General features: G+C 42.4%; 1 protein-coding gene across 2 annotated transcripts in view; it reads left to right on the forward strand.

Moving 5' to 3' along the window:
- rab40b (RAB40B, member RAS oncogene family) overlaps window positions 1–21371 on the forward strand; it is a 36462-nt gene that overhangs the window by 11100 nt on the left and 3991 nt on the right. For both annotated transcript variants that reach the window (XM_071523347.1, XM_071523348.1), the window contains exons 2-4: window positions 13428–13488; window positions 17001–17061; window positions 20700–20777. In XM_071523347.1, coding sequence (XP_071379448.1) covers window positions 13428–13488; window positions 17001–17061; window positions 20700–20777 — 200 coding nt within the window. The remainder of the gene's footprint in view (window positions 1–13427; window positions 13489–17000; window positions 17062–20699; window positions 20778–21371) is intronic.

Here is a 21371-nt window from a genome sequence, read left to right on the forward strand (position 1 = left end):
GGCTGTTTATAAGTAAACTAATTCCGAGTTGTTTGAATGACAAAAATCTGTTCAGAGTTACGTGCGAGATCTTACTGAACAGCCTGCTTCCTCTCGCAAAGGACTCAAAGCGAGTGGTGCAGTAGGCAGAGAAAACCAGACACTTACATTTCAAATCGTAACCTTTGATTGACTGGTGATAAAAACATAATTGACACAAGGAATTAACAATCAGACTTCGCGGATTACAGAGAAATTTGAATGACAGAAATCTGTTCAGAAGCGAAACCTGTTTCAGTTGGTTCAGCAAACCCAAGCAGCCTTTGCACATGCCTATATATATATATATAGATCCGGGGCCTACATATAACATTCTGATTATCACACCAAATAGCTTACTCCCCACCCCAGTTAAAAAAAATAAAATAAAAAAAAAGACGTTATATCTGACCACGAGACCGGCCCGAGGAATGGAGGTCAGGGTCCCGACTGGGGATGAGACAAAATATCCCTGTGACCCGAGAACGATCATGGATGAGAGAGAAGCACTGGGGGAAAAAAAAAAAAGAGAAATAAGAATTTAGGAGAGCAGGAGAAGGGGAATGTGAGTCATAGGTTTTGGGAGGGAGGGAGGGGGGGGGGGGGGTGATGAGGCAGATGTGAGACACTTTGTTGAAGAGAGATGAGTTTTTTCTCTGGACGGAAGACAGGAATCTGCGGTCCTGAGTTTCCCCCCACGTTCGTCTTGTTCGGAGCGGCGAGGCCTTGATGTCTGCTGTTTCTGGGTCACATTCTCTCCTAATAGGTGAGAGAGAGAGAGAGAGAGAGAGAGAGAGAGGAGAGAGAGGGAGAGAGACATAGCTGTGGTTTCTCTCGCTCCCTGCCGGCGAGATGCGGGTGACTGAGCTGCGTTGAGTGTTTTTTTCCCCCCGGGTGCGACCGCAGGCTCCAGGCTTTGCGCGTTGTGTCGGGCGCGCTCCGGCCAAATACGGCCATGAGCTGCTATTACCGGGGCTGCGGCGGCGGGGCCCGGGGCCGGGGCCGGGGCCGGGCCAAACCCACATGGAAAAGCCTTGATTACAGCTCCGAGGACGCACAGACGCAAGCTCGCAAAAATGCACACACACACACACACACACACACACACTCTCACAGTTTATTTTGTGTATTTTATGGGCCGTAGCTAATTATTCACAAATGAGACACATAAAAAAAAAAAATGCGAGCGCCTGTTTTATAGACTGTTTTTACCGTCCCCGAATGGCTCTTTCATAACGTCTTCATGAGTATTGTGTAACTTGTTTTCACAAATCGCTCCCCGTGGCTCCGAAACTCTCCCAAACGGCCTCCAGCAAAGAAGAAAACCTTTGAAAAGCCTCAGGAGCAAAAGACAGTTTGAATTGCAGAAGCTACTTGACAAATGTGTAGTAGGCGTGATTTTGTATGTGTGTGTGTGTGTGTGTGTGTGTGTGTGTGTGTGTGTGTGTGTGAGAGCGTGACCGAGTGTGATGGGAGCAGCTCTGTGGGGGATCGTGATGAAGACGGTGGTGATGATGATGCTGCTGCCAGAAGAGGGTGAGTCATTCCTCTGGATGTGTGATCCCACTCTCACAGATGGAGTGACCTTGGCTAACGCATGAAACACACAGAGAGACGAGGTTTTCTGTCTTTGAAAGACTCCACTTCTGTGTTTGGACAACACACAACCCACAGGCATTTTAATAGGAGATTAAAGCTGCAGTAGGGCAAGATTTGTATGTAAAAATACGCTCATTTTATCAGTTTGAATCACAAAGTGGGGCTGCAGCAGAGCAGAGCGTCTCATTCCCACTAATAGTAAGTAAAGCTTTATTTATATAGTACTAAAACACACTGTTACAAAGTGCTGCACATAGCAGAAAAGTGGCAGAGGAAACAAAAACAATGAAAAGCAAGTTGAAACATACAAATATGCATATAAACAAAACAAAGATAAAACTTTAAAAAGGCTAACCTATAAAAATGCAGAAAATACAAACACAAGGAAAATCAGTTAAAACAAACAACCAAGAATAACAAAAAAGCACATAAAAACAAAGATTTACAAAACAAAACTTTATAAAAACATGAGTTTTCAGCTGCTGCTTAAGATCCTGGTGTCATTATGGTAACTGGCGGGAAATCTTCTCTGCCAGCAGAAAGCTAGTTTAAGACTAGCCTTAGGCCTTGTTCAGACTGCCAGCCCAAACTGCCAGACTGCCAGATTTTTGGCATATCCAGATTGGAGTCGGATTGATTCTATCAAGTGTGAACAACAAAAAAACACATGGATTAAGATTTAAGCCACATTTGTATGGTTTGAAATGCGGATTTCTACAGATGTGTCTCAGTCTGACCCCTCTAGCCACTCAACACGGTTTTCAGACTGTCATTAAGTCTCTCACAGCGCGACACGTGCCGCTGGCGTCACATCCAGAGTGGGAGAAACGAAAATGGAGAACGTAAACAACAGCCGTTACCGTCGGGGATGATGTTCTGCTGCGATGAGGAATTCTGGACCGTGTCTACAGTCTCTGAACCCATCGTCTATCGGTCTGACGACAATTAGACTCTGGGGGCGACGGCCAATATTTCGGGGTTTCCGGTGTAGCCAGCGGACATCCGGGCCAAGACTTCCTCTTCCGTGAGAGTCGAACGTTTCTCCACACAAAACACAAACATCGATAATTTCTGTAGGTGTTTTAGGTCCAGACGACATTTCGGCTAATCTCTATAAACAGATATCTGCATATGAGACGTCGTCTCTCGACTCCGACTCCATTCTCGCGTCTCAAGTTCCTAATCGGACTGTAAACAATGACCGGAGCACAGAAGAGGAAGTCTTGGCCCGGATGTCCGCTGGCTACACCGGAAACCCCCAAATATTGGCCGTCGCCCCCAGAGTCTAATCGTCATCAGACCGATAGACGATGGATTCAGATTGCCGCGACTCGACCGTCCTGTGGTGCGGAGGCAAAGACAGTATGTCTCCATTCTGCATTTGCAGCTTTTTGTTTTGGTTTCGTATCTGAAAAACGTGCCGTCAGTTACCGTATGAACACACGCCGACGTCGTTACCACGGCAACCAATACAGATAGCTTAACGGTGCCTGAACACTTGCAAATAACAGTGTGGACAGTCAGGACTAAAGATCGGATTTGAGAAACAAATCGGATTTGCCTGCAGTCTGAACAAAGCCTAAGACTTACTGTGAGAAAGTAAAAGTTAGCCCCTCTCCCCTGGCTAATCTTGAGTTAAGAACTTTGTTGTCATGGCAACAAGTCGGCTGTTTCATACAAGACGGCAAATCTTTGGTTTTTGGAAAGAACCTGAAGAAGAGAGTCTTTAGAGACAGAAACAAGCCAGCAGAGATCTATAACAATCAAGAAGTAGTAGAAACAGGCAAGTATAAGGCCACATCCACACTAACGCACGAGAGCGTTTAAGAAATAATCTCCGTCCATACTAACACGCCTGAAAACGCACATCACATGACCATTTACATACACTGGGCATGCGTGTGCCGGTGTAAACAGGAAGCAGATGGTCTACTCTGCGCTTGGTTGCTTAGTTGCAGAAAATACTACGGAGGGAAGAACAGCAATGGCGAAAAGTACGACCAGAGATTTCTTTGCTTGGACCGACGACGAGGTGGAACTGATACTGAAAGTGACACATGAGTATAAGGCGGTCAAGGCATTATCATCACCGGAGGAAGCCATGGCAATGGGAAAGGAGTACCCACACAAGAAGGATGAAATCACAAAAGGTATGTTAGGCCTAGCTATAATCTAATGACTGATAAGACCCAATCAGGAAGCGAACGTGGGTATCGTTTTCAAAAGTCTCCGTTTCCGCCCGTCCGGACTAAAACGCAATCCCGGAGTTTTCAAGCTAAAACGGGGTCAGCAGCGTTTTCAAAAGTCTCCATTTTAGGGGTCCGGAAACGCCGGAGTAGTGTGGACGCTAGGAGGAAACATAGCAAAAGTTATGTGTTTTAAAACGAAAACATAGTAGTGTGGATGTGGCCTTATAGTCAGATTTAAGTCTGAGACTAGGTCTATCTTTATGTCTCACTATTTTTTGTTTTCTGGATGCTGCTATCCCACGTTCCTCATGGCTTTTATCTTGTTACATCATGATTTCTGGGCAGTGAAGTCTTTCAAACTTTCAAAAATCTGAACAGTTTTCCCCTGCTGCCACTTGAGGCCGCCAAAGTGCAAAGTTTACCAGATTTTTCGCCCTGCTACTCCGCATCACATCCCCTGAAACTGACTGCAGATCACACTCAGATAATGCTTGTCGGTGTGAGTGGAAAAGGAGGTGGAGGAAGCTTAGAGGAAAACTTCAAAATAGATGGAGAGAGCGACCGCTGGCAAAAACAAAAACAAAAACCAAAAAAAGACGAGCGAACGATTGAAAAGAAGCACAAACACGAAACGGGAAGCCAGCTGGAGAGACATGAAGAGAGAGAAGGTGGAAGAGACAGATGGCTGAGAGGTGAAAGACGGACAGATGGAGGGAGAAGAGGAGAATGGAGGAGAAGACAAACGGCAGGTTATTTTAGGGGTTGGGCATGGAGGAACTGCAGGGAAGAAGCTGTGCAGACTGAGATTTGATTGGATAACTTTGTTTTCCTGAACGTGTTGGAAAACTGTGAAGGGGGGAAATGTCCCAGGATGACATGTTGGGAATTCATTGGAGTCATCTGGTTAGGGTTAGGTGAGGGTTAAGGTTAGGGGTTGGAGGATGAATTTAAGGTTAGGGGTTAGACTATGAATTTAAGGTTAGGGGTTGGAGTATGAATTTAAGGTTAGGGGTTATCCTATGAATTTAAGGTTAGGGGTTAGACTATGAATTTAAGGTTAGGGGTTAGAGTATGAATTTAAGGTTAGGGGTTAGAGTATGAATTTAAGGTTAGGGGTTAGAGTATGAATTTAAGGTTAGGGGTTATCCTATGAATTTAAGGTTAGGGGTTAGACTATGAATTTAAGGTTAGGGGTTAGAGTATGAATTTAAGGTTAGGGGTTAGAGTATGAATTTAAGGTTAGGGGTTAGAGTATGAATTTAAGGTTAGGTGTTAGAGTGTTGTGAACTGACTTGAGAATGCATGGTAAATTCCAGCTCTAAGGCAGTGGTTCTCAACGTGGGGTCCGGGGACCACCAGGGGTCCTTGAGGGGGTTCCAGGGGGTCCCCAGGCAAACTGATGAATTGTTAAACTTCAGTATTATTTCATTTACAAGAAGTAAACTCAATTAGAGAATGTAGAAGAATGATTTGTTTTGATCATAGTTTCTCTGTTATCTCTCTACCTACAATACAGACAGTCATTGGATTCTGGACAAAATCATATCTGACAACAAAAATATTCTCAGATTTGGGTCTGAGAGACAAAATCTCATCAAATGGGGGTCTGTGGCTCTAATGTGGACTGAATTAGGGGTTCTTGTTATGAAAAAGGTTGAGAATCACTGTTTTAAGGAAACAGAATGTGAATTGAATTGGAATGACAGGAAATAGAATTGAATTCCATTAAATTCCACCATTTAAATAATACAACCAAGGTAATGACTCATTTGCTCGTGTGTGTGTGTGTGTTGGGTCTGGCCACTGCTGCAGCGTTTCCTCCATTCCGTTGATATTTCTCCTTGAAGACACGCCCCTTCCTGCCCCCCCACCCCCCACCAACACACACACACACACACACACACACACACACAACAATCTCTACGTCTGTCGACAAGCCTTAATGTCTCAACCTCTTATGTAACAGCACTTCCTCAAGATGTTTCATGTATCATGCATGCTGGTTTATTGTGTGTGTGTGTGTGTGTGTGTGTGTGTGTGTGTGTGTGAGAGAGAGAGAGAGAGAGAGAGAGAGAGTGAGAGTGATGTCATGTCAGTGATGCATGCTTGTGCACACGTGTGGATGGATGCACATATTTGTGAGTCTTCCTGTACATTGAGGGCGTGTGTGTGTGTGTGTGTGTGTGTGTGTGTGTGTGCGTGTGTGTGTGTGTGTGTGTGTGTGTGTGGTGGAAGGAACATGAACATGTGTGTGTAGGTTGGACTGGTCTGTTGCGTTTCTCCCAGAATAACTCCTGTACTTCACACACACACACACACACACACACACACATACACACACACACCACACACACACACACACGTCTCCCTCTCCCATATCTTCCTCCTCTATTCGCTCTAATTCTCTCCATTCTTCCTCTTTTCTCCTGAGCTTCTTTTCTCCCCCTGACATTCTGGGGTTTCAGGAACATTTTGTCACATTTATTTATCAAGGCACTGTTTTGCTTTTGCACTTAGTTCTTCCGTTTCCACTTCAGAATACAATGAGCTGCTCTGTTTTTTTTACTCTCTACAGTAATAGCCGATAAGAATTCTTGCAACACACATAAAATCATTTCGAGGTGCAGAAACAAAAGCAGATTTCTTTTAAAGGTAAAATCACCGCTCTGTTTTCACAAGATGTTTTATTTCTTTAAGGGAAAACTCCCCCTTTGGATCATCTTACACTGTTATATATCATTATATATCAGTCTGTGATGTTCAATTCATTCATTCAGGAGTTATTTAGTGATGAAGTAATAATGATAGGCACTACAATATAACAAATATAACAAAGTATAAAATACAGAAGTTTAAAATATTGAGTAGAGAGTGAGGAGCAGAGGTGGAAAGTAACTAAGTACATTTAGTTGAATACTGTACTTAAGTACAATTCTGAAGTACTTGTACTTTACTTGAGTATTACCATTTTATGCTACTTTATACTTCTACTCCACTACATTTCAGAGGGAAATATTGTACTTTTTACTCCACTACCTTTATTTGATAACTTAAGTTACTAGTTACTTTGCAGATTCAGATTATTAATACAAAATATAATCAACTGATAAATTGTGATGTATTATTATAGATTACTGTAAGCTACCCAGCAGTATATAAAGTAGTGGAAATCAGCCCCACCTTTTCCATCTGCAACATTAAAGTGATGCTTACACATTAATGCATCAATAATTATAATTCAATAATATAATATATACTGTATTATTCTGAAATGGGCCATTCTGCATAATGAGTACTTTTACTTTTGTTGCTTTAAGTACATTTTGATGCTAATACTTTTGTACTTTTACTTAAGTAACATTTTGAATGCAGGACTTTTACTTGTAACAGAGTATTTTTATACTGTGGTATTTCTACTTTTACTTAAGTAAAATATCTGAGTACTTCTTCCACCACTGGTGAGGAGCAAGGAGTGAGAGAGGGAGAGAGATCAGGGGGTGGAGAACAATTAAATTTGTAATTGAAATGTGTAAAATCCAGGTATAAATGCACCCAAGACACTCTGAAGAAGCATTTAGCCACATTAAGAACAAATTGTAGATTTCTGTCTCCCATCCACAGATAGAAACTACATAAAAAAGGGAAACAAAGTTGTGTGTGTGTGTGTGTGTGTTGGATCTAATGAGGAAGCGCAGGCAGATCCAGCTGTGCAGGGGGAGATGAGGCGTTCACTGTCAGCTTTAAAGGACGGGAATGTTAGGAAGAAATGTGAGTGTCAGTCTGAGTTTTGGCGAGGGAAAGAGGAAATCCAATTTCATTTTGTTCGCCGGAGATGCATTTTAATGTCCGATGTAAATGTAATCCAGTTAAATCACATCTTGACACAACCTGGATATAACCTGGAGACGCGTGTTAATACAGCAGGTTTGGAGCCGTTCATGAACTAAACTGAGAATTCATGTTAAACTCCAGCTCAGTGTGAATATGAAAGTCTCCCAGCTGTAAGCAAACAGAATGTGAATTGAATGTGAACGACAGGAAACAGAACTGAATTCCATTAAATTCCATGAAATTCCACTTCTAAGAGAGTTTGTCTCGACTCTAAACATTATAAATCAAAACATTAGGAATCAAATAAAAGACAGTTCAACAAATCAAACACATCCAGTCATAATGTATGGATTACCATTACATGTTCTGCATCAAATACCAGCTGAGAGGTTCCTTTAACATTTTATGATATTCAGTATTGATAATATATAACACTATGTGGAATCTCAGATAAGAAAAGGTAAGAAGAAAAAAAACATGGAATTTCACTGAATTTCATTGAATAAAATTAAACTTCCTGAAATTTCAATTCAATCCAATTCTGTTCCCTGTGTGTTTCTTTTTTCCATTTCCAACTCCAATTCCTCAGTCGAAGTGGAATTGATGAGTTCATTCATGAATTGAAACAACTCTGCAATGCCAGTCGTAGATCTTCAGAGATGGAACATGTCAGAAATGATGTGCCTTCCCCTGCAGGCTTCACTTCACTTCAGCTCAGTTTAGTTTAGTTCAGTGTGCCTGGGTAGAGTTAGAGACAGTCTGAAAAAATATACAACTTTACAACCTAACCAGGAATTTTATGTTTTCACCCCAATTAGTCCGTCACTCAGTCTGTCAGCAGGATATCTCAAAACTTTCTACATCTGGGATTTACACCATCAGACAATTATCTTTTTTTTTTTTTAGCTAGAACTATGAAACTAACAGGGATACAGGTGTCTGTTTGCAGGATCAAGAAATCAGACTTCAAATTCAACTTCAGATGTAAGTGATAGGAATGATGCGTTTGGGTTTGGGTGTAACAGCAAGTTGCAGAATTGTTCAGCATTGGAGGCGGTTTTGGCTCTCTGAGTGTCTTCTAGCTGTAGAAGTGATGCATTTACACTCTGGCTAGGCCAAGAATATCAAATAAATATAATTAAAAACAGTTCAAATATGTTTTGACACGATTTCTGATGCAAGTCGAGGCAGGATGCTAACTAACTTACTCTTAAATACCAACACACACACAGACAGACACTCATACACTGAAACAGACACACAGTCAGAGTTACACACACACACACACACAAACATCTTGACTTAACCTAATAATCAGAATCAGGAATGTTTTATTTACCAAATACAATAAATGTACAGCAGGTAGTCATGGTGACAATGGTGCATAAACACAAATATAGACACACAGTACTGAAACACATGGCACAGGGACCACACACACCACACACACCATACACACACACACACACACATAGCTTGATTATACCTAATAATCACAATGAGGAACATTTTAGTCACCAAAGACAATAAATGTACAGCAATTAATCTTGGTGCATAAACACAAAAATATTCAAAACCTACACACTGAAACATATTGCACAGGGACCACACACACACGCACACACACACACACACACAAATAGAAAGACACTTGGGTCCTGGGGTCAAGATGATAAAGTCAAAGTTCATGAGAAGGTTGACTGGCAGCTGAACTGACGCTTTGAGAAATAAACTGAAGAAGAAGAAGACTTTATGGAATGTGACACGGTGGGACGGGACAGGACGGGACAGGGGGCGCACGTGTTTTCTGTTTCTGGCTGTTTTTCAGCCTGTTTCTGGCTGTTGTTCAGACTGTTTCTGACTGTTCAGGCTGTTTCTGGCTGTTGTTCAGGCTGTTTCTGGCTGTTCAGGCTGTTTCTGACTGTTCAGGCTGTTTCTGGACGAGACACAGAGACATTTTTATTGTTCTTTTTTCAACCTCTATTGATCGAGGCACAAAAGACTCCGACACGCAAATGTGTTTTCTGTAGAAGAAAGCAGGAACGCCAGTCACCCAGCATCTCTCTCTCTCTCTCTCTCTCTCTCTCTCTCTCTCTCTCTGTCTCCCTCTCTCCCTCTCTCTCCCTCTGGGTCTTTCATGCTGTGTTACTGTAACTCATTTTAATAGGCACTTCTGCATGGTAAGGCACCGAGCGCTCGAGAGCATTTATGTAACATGCGTATGTCTCTGTGTGTGTGTGTGTGTGTGTGTGTGTGTGTGTGTGTGTGTGACACTCCAGAGCAGAGCCATTGTTGAAAGCTCCACAGTGGAGTGTGTCTTTAATTCCCCAGAGAGCAGACAGCTCCTGATAATTACTGTTATAAAAGAGATGAGCTGCGCACCGCTTTTGTTCCCACAGGGGATACATGTGACAGCAGCCTGATATTAGCAGCTAATCAAGTGTGTGTGTATAGGTGTGTGTGTGTGTGTGTGTGTGTGTGTGGGTGTGTGTGGGTGTGTGTGTGTGTGTGTGATAGAGGCGGTTAGCAGTGAATCAGAGTTAACGCCCACAGAAACAGGAAGGCCATGCTTTCTGACAGGATGTTTTGAATAACTGGGCATCAGTGATGGACTTGAGTGTGTGAACGTGCCTGTGTGTGTGTGTGTATGTGTGTGTGTGTGTGTGCGTGTGCGTGTGTGTGTGTGTGTGTGTGTGTGCGTGTGCATGTGTGTGTGTGTGTGTCTAAAGCCGGTGGGCGTGGGGACAAATGTCTGAGATTCTTCAGTAAATCCGTCTCGTCTTGGTTGGAAGCTCGCAGCAGCAGGATGAGACTTTCTTAATCTGCTGTCAAGAGGAAGCAGCAGCAGAAAGTCTCTGGTTCTAATCCCACTCTGCTGCTGAAGGAGGTTTGGAGATGGAATTAAAAAAAAAGTGTTACTTCACTTCACCTGGTCTAGATATTCAGACTGAATGTCCATCTGGTTCCACTCCGTCATTCAGCCTGACATTTCCTCCTCGTTAGCCGTTTTCTGTGTGGGGGGGGTTGATTTTCCCCAAACCAATCACTAGTGACCAACGTATCTAAACCGATCACTAGTGACCGACGTATCTGAACTGATCACTGGTGACCGACGTAGCTGAACCAATCACTAGTGACCGAAATATCTGAACCGATCACTAGAGACCGACGTATCTGAACCGATCACTAGTGACTGATATATCTGAACCGATCACTAGTGACTGACTAGTGACCAACATAGCTGAACCGATCACTAGTGACCCACGTATCTGAACGATCAGTAGTGACCCACGTATCTGAACTGATCACTGGTGACCGACGTAGCTGAACCAATCACTAGTGACCGAAATATCTGAACCGATCACTAGAGACCGACGTATCTGAACCGATCACTAGTGACTGATATATCTGAACCGATCACTAGTGACTGACTAGTGACCAACATAGCTGAACCGATCACTAGTGACCCACGTATCTGAATGATCACTAGTGACCGACATATCTGAACCGATCGCTAGAGACCGACGTATCTGAACCGATCACTAGTGACTCAAGTATCTGAACCAATCACTAGTGACCGACATATCTGAACCGATCACTGGTGACCGACGTAGCTGAACCAATCACTAGTGACCGACGTATCTGAACCGATCACTAGTGACCGATGTATCTGAACCGATCACTAGTGACTCAAGTATCTGAACCAATCGCTAGTGACTGACATATCTGAACCGATCACTAGTGACTGACTAGTGACCAACGTAGCTGAACCGATCACTAGTGACCCACGTATGTGAACGATCACTAGTGACCCACGTATCTGAACTGATCACTAGTGACTGACGTATCTGAACCGATCACTAGTGACCCACGTATCTGAACGATCACTAGTGACCCACGTATCTGAACCGATCACTAGTGACCGATGTATCTGAACCGATCGCTAGTGACTGACTAGTGACTAACGTAGCTGAACCGATCACTAGTGACCGACTAATCTGAACCAATCACTAGTGACTGAAGTATCCGGCCGCTCTGATGTCACTTCAGTCACATGATGCTGCAGCCAGTCAGCCTCTACATCCATGGTTAGCCAGACATTTACCAGCTGACCCAAGAATGTCGCTCCTTTTGGACTAAAAATTTAGACAATTTGTTGGTTGAGGAGGTGATTTCAAATTCAATAAATCTATTCTGCTGAAACGCCAATGGAAAAACAGCACAAACGGTTCCATGTGATTCTGATCCGTCTGGCTCCGGCACAGGTTAAAAAAATGTCACCAACTTAGGCTCTGATTGGCTGGATTGTTTCTCCGAGCGAGAACAAGCCGCTGACGAGGGAAACAGCAGACTCTCTGGATCGCTCGACAATGATCTGAAGAGTGGAGGGACGAGATTCAGGAGTCTGGATCCAGACAAGACCTGGTCGGCTCTGTAGCAGCTTTTCCACATCGGGGTTTGATGTTGGTTTGGTGTTCATCTTATATTTGAAATAGTTCCATATTCTTCTCCTGGCACCAGTTTGTCAACCAGTTCAGATGGACTGGGATCCAGTTCAAGACCTGCTGGACTGTTTTAGCTGTTTGACTCCTCCTTCTTCTTCTTTTTCTTCTTCGTCTTGTTGTTGTTCTTCTTCTTACTATTCCAATCTGCATGTTTCAACTTGCTGAATATATTTGGTGAAAGTGTTGAACATTTATAAAAGTCAGTTCAGCCTTTCGCAACAGCATCAAAGTAGTACTAAAATATCAGTGACGGGAGTGTATGTGTGTGTGTGTGTGTGTGTGTGTGTGTGTGTGTGTGTGTGTGTGTGTGAGGTCTTGTTATCTCTGTGCCATGTGTGTCAGTATGTACAGTGAAAGTGCTAATTCCAGTGTGGTTATTGGACTTGGTGAATAAAGAAACTCTGAATGTGATGATTAGGTGAAGTCACACTCTAGGGGTGTGTGTGTCTGTGTGTGTGTGTGTGTGTGTGTGTGTGTGTGTGTGTGTGTGGTGGATGAGTCACGGCCGCTGGGTCCGATCCAATGTGGATTTCATCATCTGGTGCCTCCTCCCTCCGCTCTGTTCAGGCTTTAACTCCTTATGTCCACATGGTCCACACACACTCACACACACACACACACACGCACACACACACACACGCACACGCACACACACACACACACACACACAGGTGACTCGCAAACACACACACACACCTCTGGGACGCTGTGACGGAAATTTGACTCCTTTGAAATTTCCTCTTTCATTTCTCCTCCTTTCCCCCTTTCCTCCTCTATCTCCTTTCCTTCATTCCTTCACCTCCTCTCCTCCTTTCCTCCTCTACCTCCTCTCCTTTATTCCTCTACCCTCCTCTCCTCCTTTCCTTTCCTATCCTTTCCTATCCTCCTTTCCTCCTCTCTTCCTTTCCTGTCCTACCCCCTCCTTTCCTCCTGTACCTCCTCTCCTCCTTTCCTTCATTCACTCCAAGGCGTCAAAGTGTGTGGTATCACTCTAGCACTTACCTAACACCTTATCGCTTCACACACTAACACTATATTGCACACACACACACACACACACACACACATCCCTGGGTGAGTTGAGGTCAAAGGTCAGAATTCCTGGTCGTCTGTGGAAACCTGATCGACTCTTTTCTCCACATTCTGCAGCTGTGTTTCCATCCAACTATAAAGTAAATTTTGCACATTTTTTTTTTAAATATTGCCCAAAAACAAAATCTGAATTTGTTGCATTTCTATCAGTTGGGAGACTGAGGAATGTGTTTTTTTGTCCTGTTTGTTTCAGGAATCGACTACAAGACGACCACCATCCTCCTGGACGGAAGAAGAGTCAAGCTGCAACTCTGGTATGACACACACACACTCTACACACACGCACACACACACACACACACACACATACTACACTACCGCATACACCCGCACCGACGTGATCACATAAAAATTCGGGAAATGAGCACGACCTCTGAAGCACACTCACCTTTGACTAAAGCCGAGTGGCCTCCCATTTCCTTCATTACGGCTCTCCCAGCCTGCCTCATGCTGATGTGATTAAGGCAGAAAGGCTTATTGTGTAAAATGAGGTCAGCTGGACAGAGCTGTGAAGTTACACAGCAGAAAGTTACAGAGAGTAAACAAGAAGCATGTGAGGCTGATTTCTCTGTGTGGCATAAGGGCATTCAGGTGACGCAACACATCCTCTGGCGGCCATATTGGAGGTCATCAGCTCCTGGCAACAATGGCTGACAGCAGCTGGTTAAATTTACAAACTTAAGACTTGGCTATGGCAACAATATTGAATAGACATGGTTAATTTCTGTGCTGTTTTTGACTGCTGATCATTTCATTACTGATCCATCTGATTGATTTAGTGTTTAGATAATGTCAGCTTGTTAGCTAGCTAACCATAGTATCTGGTCAGCTAACCATCACTGTCTTGTTGTTAACACATCTGATTAGCACACAAGCTAACGTAGCTAGCAGCAGCTAGCGTTAGCATGTTCACATTAACATCAGTGTGTTTGCTGGCTAGTTAGCTAGCTAACAGTTTGTTCAGGTTAACATACGGTGACCAGATGTCCCAGTTTGTCTGGGATTGTCCCGACAAATATCTGTAAAACACTAAAATGTCCTGGTTTTCAACATTCACTACCAAATTGTCCCGGTTTTCACCACAATTAAAATAATAATAATAGTATTATACTTGTTTTCAGCGCTTACATAGACGTTTATCATGTTCTGTCCTGCTCATTATTACCTAATCCAATCAAAAAACATAAACAATGCACCACGCATCTGAAATCAACACTGATTTGTCTGTATATCAATCAATGTGTCGTTGTCAAGGCTGTTGCCTCTGACGCTTGTGGCTCTGTCTGACAGAATCTGTCAGTACGCTAACGGTTAGCTGTCATGACAAAGAGAAAGTCGGTCTTTTCTGAAGACTCCAGAAGGCTTTACTCTTTTCTTCGTGAAGTAGCCGGCAACAAAAATGCTGCGTTCTGCAAACACTGTGAGAGAACATTCTCAGTCACACGGTGGCATAAGCACATGAACGTGCGGTACACTTAAGGGTCCCGGTTTGGGGGTTTGGAAATGAGATCACCCTAAGTTTACTGTGTCACAGTAACCTACATTTGGAAACAAATCCACCTTATCACACTATTCACTTTTACTGAGAACGTTACTGAATGGATCTACAGCCACACCACAACAAGCTGACTCAGCTGCTCTCTGCTTCTAGCCTGGTTGTTGGATATTTACTTATTTAGCCATTATTTGCCAATAGTCTAATAGGACAGCAGATGTAGTTGCTAGGAGATTCGTGATTCAACTTCAAAGCCTCTATTGTTGCTGGACACATTTTGCCCAGGCAGCAGGAAAAGGGCAATGAGACATGTAAGAATGCACACACACACTTGCACACATGTATTACACATACGGTACATGGACATCCACACGCTATACATGCATGTACTCTCTCACTGACAGAAGAGCAGAGAGGAAGATGTGGAAGTCAACCCGCTGCACTTAAAGCTGCTCACATGCATCCGTCCGCCCCCCCCCCCCCCCCCCCCCGTCTCTCTCCTCCGTGGCTCTAAGCTCCCGGGCTTCGCCTCACTGAGGTATTTTTAGCGCGGTTTTGCTTTTAGCCGAGTCAATATTAAATTATTAATCTGAAACTTTGTTTGATGTATAAGCGGATGAGGCTCTTTAGCTCTTTAGCGGAGGGTGTATGTCAGCGTGCGTGTGTGTGTGTGTGTGTGTGTGTGTTAATAGTGTCCATGTCCCCTTCCCCTCGCTACGAACACGTTGACTCTTTTTTGGGGGTTTTTTAGCTTTTTTTTTTTTCAATCTTTATTGAGAAAACATTCAAATATACAAACAGTGCAGACGTACTCAGTATAGTAGTATACAAAGAAACAAGAATATGAATTTAAATAAGATAACAGTAATAATAATAATTATTTACCCCCCCAAAAAAACAGAGTCGGGATAAATAAACTTCATTAATATAAAATTATGATAAAAAGAAATTTAAAAAAAACATGTTATTCTTCTTTAAAGAGTTCACCATACAGTTTGACAACTTTATAACTTTTTTTTTGTGTTTATAAGTTTGAGAGTCTTAATATATTCATTAAATTCACATAAAAATCTAGTGAAATTGGGGGTAACTTTTGTTATTTTGCATTTATGGATGTGAAATTTACCATATAGAATCAATAAGTTTACAGTGAACACATTGACTCACAGTGACCCTGCAGTATCATGAGTACAACACCGCCAGGTAACAACAAGATAACTTCCTCCTTTAGGGGTCAGTTACGCTTCTACTTTCCGTACCGAATCTAGTAAATAACGATAACATTCGGCGTGGAATCAACAGATGGCGTCTCTCGATAATCAGTTCATGTTAAAATCACGTCTTCCCCGTGTTTTTTTTTTTCTGGACGGGGACAACCTGACTTACAAACCGGCAGCTGCCGTGGATCTGGACGAGTCGGGATGGAGAGCGAGCGCTGGGCCGGCGGCCAGCGAGCGCCGGAGCGTGCCAACCCAAACACTGCTGTGGTATTCAGCTCCGGAGAATGCTGTTTGGAAACATGCTCTTGTTTTTCACTCTGCAGAAAAACAGACCCAGAGTACAGTCCTGTGTGTTTTCTGAAAAAAAAAAAAAAAGGGGGGGGGATAATATGATGATAATGTGAGGATTTCGCTGTAGGAAAAGCTGTTCATATCGTTCAGATCGATGATGTCATCGCTAGGGGCTTAAACATGGCCTGTGAAAACTTTCACTCCAAAAAAAAAATGATACAGCAAAACGCCATTTGGACGGGAAAAGGGACGCCGAGTGCTGGCATGAATGTAACGCACATTATGGGTCACTGTGAAAGTTATGAGTCATCTCAAAACCTCTCTGCTTACAAGGTAGTTATGCTTTTGAAGCTGAAGTCGTGTTTATGAAATGGTGACTCAGGTATTTCTGGCATCAGTTTTATTTCAAAACTGGATATATAGTGTTTTGGAATGAAACATATGGAGGATGTAGGCATGTTTCAACATAAATACTGTAGATACTCCATTGAGTCTGCCATTGTAAGCCCATTTCCCAGTGTAGTAGCCTAATTGTGATGTATGGATAAAAATACATGCAGCCATTTCCTTAGAAAACTAATGCAAAGACAGTTCAGTAAGACTAAAGGCTTGTTTGCAGGAGCTTATGCGTTTAACTGACAGCAGCTGTGTGTGTGTGTGTGTGTGTGTGTGTGTGTGTGTGTGTGTGTGTGTGTGTGTATGTGTGTGTGTGAATGAGTGTGACATCTTGACCTTTGACCTTTCTCTCATGTTGTTTCAGGGACACGTCCGGCCAGGGGCGATTCTGCACCATATTCAGGTCCTATTCCAGAGGAGCACAGGTAAATTTGTGTGTGTGTGTGTGTGTGTGTGTCCTTGTGCAGGGCCTGTCTTTATTGTATTCATACAGCTTATAGAGAATATACAGTAACTCACTCTGGTCAGTGTGGTTCAGCTAACCATAGCATCTGGTCAGCTAACCATCACTGTCTTGTCTGATTAGCACACTAGCTACCGTAGCTAGTAGCAGCTAGCGTTAGCATGTTAACACTGGTTGTTAAATTAGCCTGCTGGCTAGTTATCTGGTGTCACGACTTTCCAGTGCGTGGGAAGTTTTTGCTCCAACACAAACAACAGTTTGAGTGAGTTTTGAAGGCCAGAAATTTCAGCAGGAAGTAAAGTAGTCGTTGAGTCACTGGTATTGATCAGTAGCTAACTCTATCAATCCCCACAGATAGATTATGGTCATTTTGTGCTATGGTGCAGAAAAAATCTTTCATTCATCATTTCCACTTTAACAATAACAGCTAAAATATAGCTGACTGATTGTTAATATGTTTGTTTTGCTCCTTGTTCCTGTTTCTATTTTACAGCACTTTGTAACCTGAAGAAAAAACAGCTACACTCCTATTCTTTTTTGTATTATTACTTGTTCTTACTTTCTTTGTATTACTTACATGTACACATGCTTGCCAGCATTGCTGTTATTTTTTAACAGTCATGTATGGCTGCTTAGCCAGTGATTGCCTGATGTTTTGGACCTAGGTGTGTGTGTGTGTGTGTGTGTGTGTGTGTGTGTGGGGGTCAGCAGCAGCAGGACAGACACCAACACCCACACCGGAGCCTTTTTCCTGTGGAAAACATGCAGGGTGAAGCAGGGTGGGTGTCCGCTGTGTCCAGACAGGGTGGGACAGGGTGGGACAGGGTGGGACAGTGTCAGGACCGTAGGGGACCACAGCCAGCGGGACGCCCGCTTCCTGCCCCGCTCCGAAAAACACACACACACACACACACACACACACACACTGAACCAGAACAAGGCATTCAGTATGTGAGGTTTTTTAAGTCTTATTGCACCTGGGGATTAATGAAACAAATATCTATCTGTCTATCTATCTATCTATCTATCTCTATCTTTCTGTCTGACTGCCTGTCTATCTATCTATCCAGCCATCCATCAATCTCTCTCTCATCTATATATCTCTCTCTCTCTATCTATCTATCGATCTATCTATCTGTCTGTCTGTCTGTCTATCCATCCATCCATCTCTCTCCATCTATCTTTCTGTCTGACTGTATCTATCCATCTATCTATCCATCCATCCATCTCTATCCATCTTTCTGTCTGACTGTCTATCTATCTATCTGTCTATCTATCTATCTATCTATCTATCTATCTATCTATCTATCTATCCAGCCATCCATCTCTCTCTCTCTCTGTCTATCTATCTGTCTGTCTGTCTATCTATCCATCCATCTATCTCTATCTATCTTTCTGTCTGACTGTATCTATCTATCATCCATCCATCCATCCATCCATCAATCTCTCTCTATCTATCCATCTATCTGTCTCGCTATCTATCCATCTCTCTCTCTCTCTCTCTGTCTCTATCTATCTATCTATCTATCTATATCTGCCTTTCTGCCTATAATTAAAATCACTATCAGATTAAGAATAACTTTTGATTTCTTAACAAAGTAAAAAAGTGCTCTAAACTAAAAGAAGCATCAAAAAACATCAACCAACAATCTGCTTTAAGATAATAATACTAATCTTACTACTACCACTGCTAACACTACTGCTATTACTACTGCTACTGGTAATACTGTAATATTAATCTATCCATTGCTAGTGAAATGTGAGTTTATGTTGCAGCTGTGTCTTGAAAGCAGACTGAGGTGTTTCTGTGTTCACGATCACAGCCTTCTGCAACCCGCCATGCTTTTTAACGGCCTGGCTCTCTCTGTTTTATTTCTTTATTATGTTTTTTGTTTTTTCAGTGAGAGGAAGTGTGAAGAAGCGCTTCCCACACGTGAACGGCCTCGTCCGCTTTGTTATGTTCCCACTGGAGAGTTTTTTTTATTTATTTTTTTTTATTTATTTATTTTTGTGAATAAAGTTGTGTTGTGTTGTCATCGCTCACCGGGTCATTACCGGGTGCAGAATAGATATTACCATGGCAACAATGACACCTACCGCTACAGCAGGGCTAAAGGCTGATCCTGAATCCTGAGTGTGTGTGGGCGTGTGTGTGTTTATTTCTCAAACAGAACTGTGTTTTTTCAGAGTGAAAGTGCTTTTTTTTTTTTTACTTGGAAAGATTTTTTTTCACCATACATACTTTATATATGAAGAGTTTCATTGCAAAATGAGATTTCCACAATCTGAAAAAGTGACACCACCGCAAACAGAAAGACTGACACCACAAAATGACATCAAATCATGTTAATTTATTAAAGGATAGCAGGTAACTTAACACTTTTACAGACTACATCTTCTATATTTTAGAGACATTGAATGATAAACTTAAGGTAATGGTTTTATTTTGAAAAATTGATATATGGTTTGATATTTAGATGTGGAAGGTTTTCAAAACGTATGCAAGTGAATGGAGAGTCTTAGAAAACAGATGATGTTTGGTATTTCACTGTTCATCCACTCATTTGAAGACAAAAATGTAATGCATTTTTCTCATATTTTCCTACCAAATATTCCATTTAACCCTTGTTTTAGCAGGTATGAACACATTTACACCCACAGGTCTTAGTGCTGCATGCTCTGTGTGTAGAAAAGCTGAATGGTGGCTTGACAGACAGACTCACTAATTGCATTTCCACAGGCATGTGTAATCCTGATTTGATTTCCATGGTGTACAGTCGCACCGCTAATTGACTGGTATTGCCTGAGGTTTTCACCGTGACCACAGTTTGGGTAGACAACATGAAGCACTATCACTGGGCTTCTTTGAGTGTATGTGTGTGTGTGTGTGTGTGTGTGTGTGTGTGTGCGGCACGTGTACACACTACAAACTGAGTCATTCTCACTTTCACTCCTCCACAGATTGGAGTTCCAGGTATACAGATATTTCTCAGAGGCAGAGCTGCTCTGAAGGCAGAAATAATCTGATCGGTTGAGTTAAACCTCAGTGGGCGGAGCCACAGAGCGCAATTAGCTAACTGACAAACTTGAATTGGCAAAGGAGGAACTCTGATCAAAATATAAATAAACAATACAAATGGCAGTGACTTCTATCTTTCATTCATTCATTCATTCATGATCATGGCATCATGATGCTGAAGGTCAGCAGCTAGCTAACTAGCTTACCTAGCTAGCTATAGGCTAGTATGGCTAGTTTGAACTTAAAGGTCAGCTAGCTAACTAGCTAACCTAGATAACTTGGATAGATTGTATTTTTTCAATTAGCAGCAGAGAGCTAGGCTTCATAATATTAGCTTCCTCCTCTCTTACCTCTTGTCTTTTTCACTGAGCTTCAGTCTAATGTAACTTGCCTGAAAAACTGTGGTTCTTTGGCTCCGCCCACTGAGGTTTAACTCAACCGATCAGATTATTTCTGCTTCTAGAGCAGCTCTGCCTCTGAGAAATGTTTGTAGAACTAAAACGTCAATCTAATCTTTTCTCTTGCTCTCTTCCCTTCTCTTTGTGTTTGTCTCTCCTTCTTCTTCTTCTTCTTCTTCTCAGGGAGTTATTCTAGTCTATGACATCACCAACCGCTGGTCCTTTGACGGTATCGACAGGTGGATCAAAGAGATAGACGAGGTAAGCAACCAACTACAACCAATCAACCAATCCTTTCATCCATCCATCCCCTCATCCACATATCTATCTATCTGTCTGTATGTGTGTGTGTTGTCTGAAGTGATATTTCACTTAAGTAGCACTTTTTTTCTTTTTTTTTTACCATCCAATATTTTCTATTTGTATAATTAGACTTTTCATATTTCAACTTGGCGTCCGTCACACGGTGATGTAAGCCCTCTCTGAATGAGTAAGCCACGTTCACAACACCAACCCACACACCGGCCAAACAATACCGCTCTGCAGCAGGCCTGCATGGCAGAACACAACACTGAGCACTGTGCCTGGACTCAGAATCACTTTTAGAGGAACAAAAGGCACTGAATAGTCTCTAAATGATGGATTCTTACCATGGAGACTCTACCAGGCAAAGGCCATTCTCAGTGATGGAAAGTAACTAAGTACATTTACTCAAGTACTGTACTTAAGTACAATTTTGAGGTACTTGTACTTTACTTGAGTATTTCCATTTTATGCTACTTTGTACTCCACTACATTTTAGAGGGAAATATTGTACTTTTTACTCCATTACATTTATTTCACAGCTATAGTTAC

Source organism: Centroberyx affinis, unplaced genomic scaffold (genome assembly GCF_046629955.1).
Source record: "Centroberyx affinis isolate AG114_WGS23_722 - 3 ecotype Tasmania unplaced genomic scaffold, CSIRO-AGI_Caff_v1 ptg001081l_1, whole genome shotgun sequence".
In the NCBI taxonomy this organism is placed as follows: domain Eukaryota; kingdom Metazoa; phylum Chordata; class Actinopteri; order Beryciformes; family Berycidae; genus Centroberyx; species Centroberyx affinis.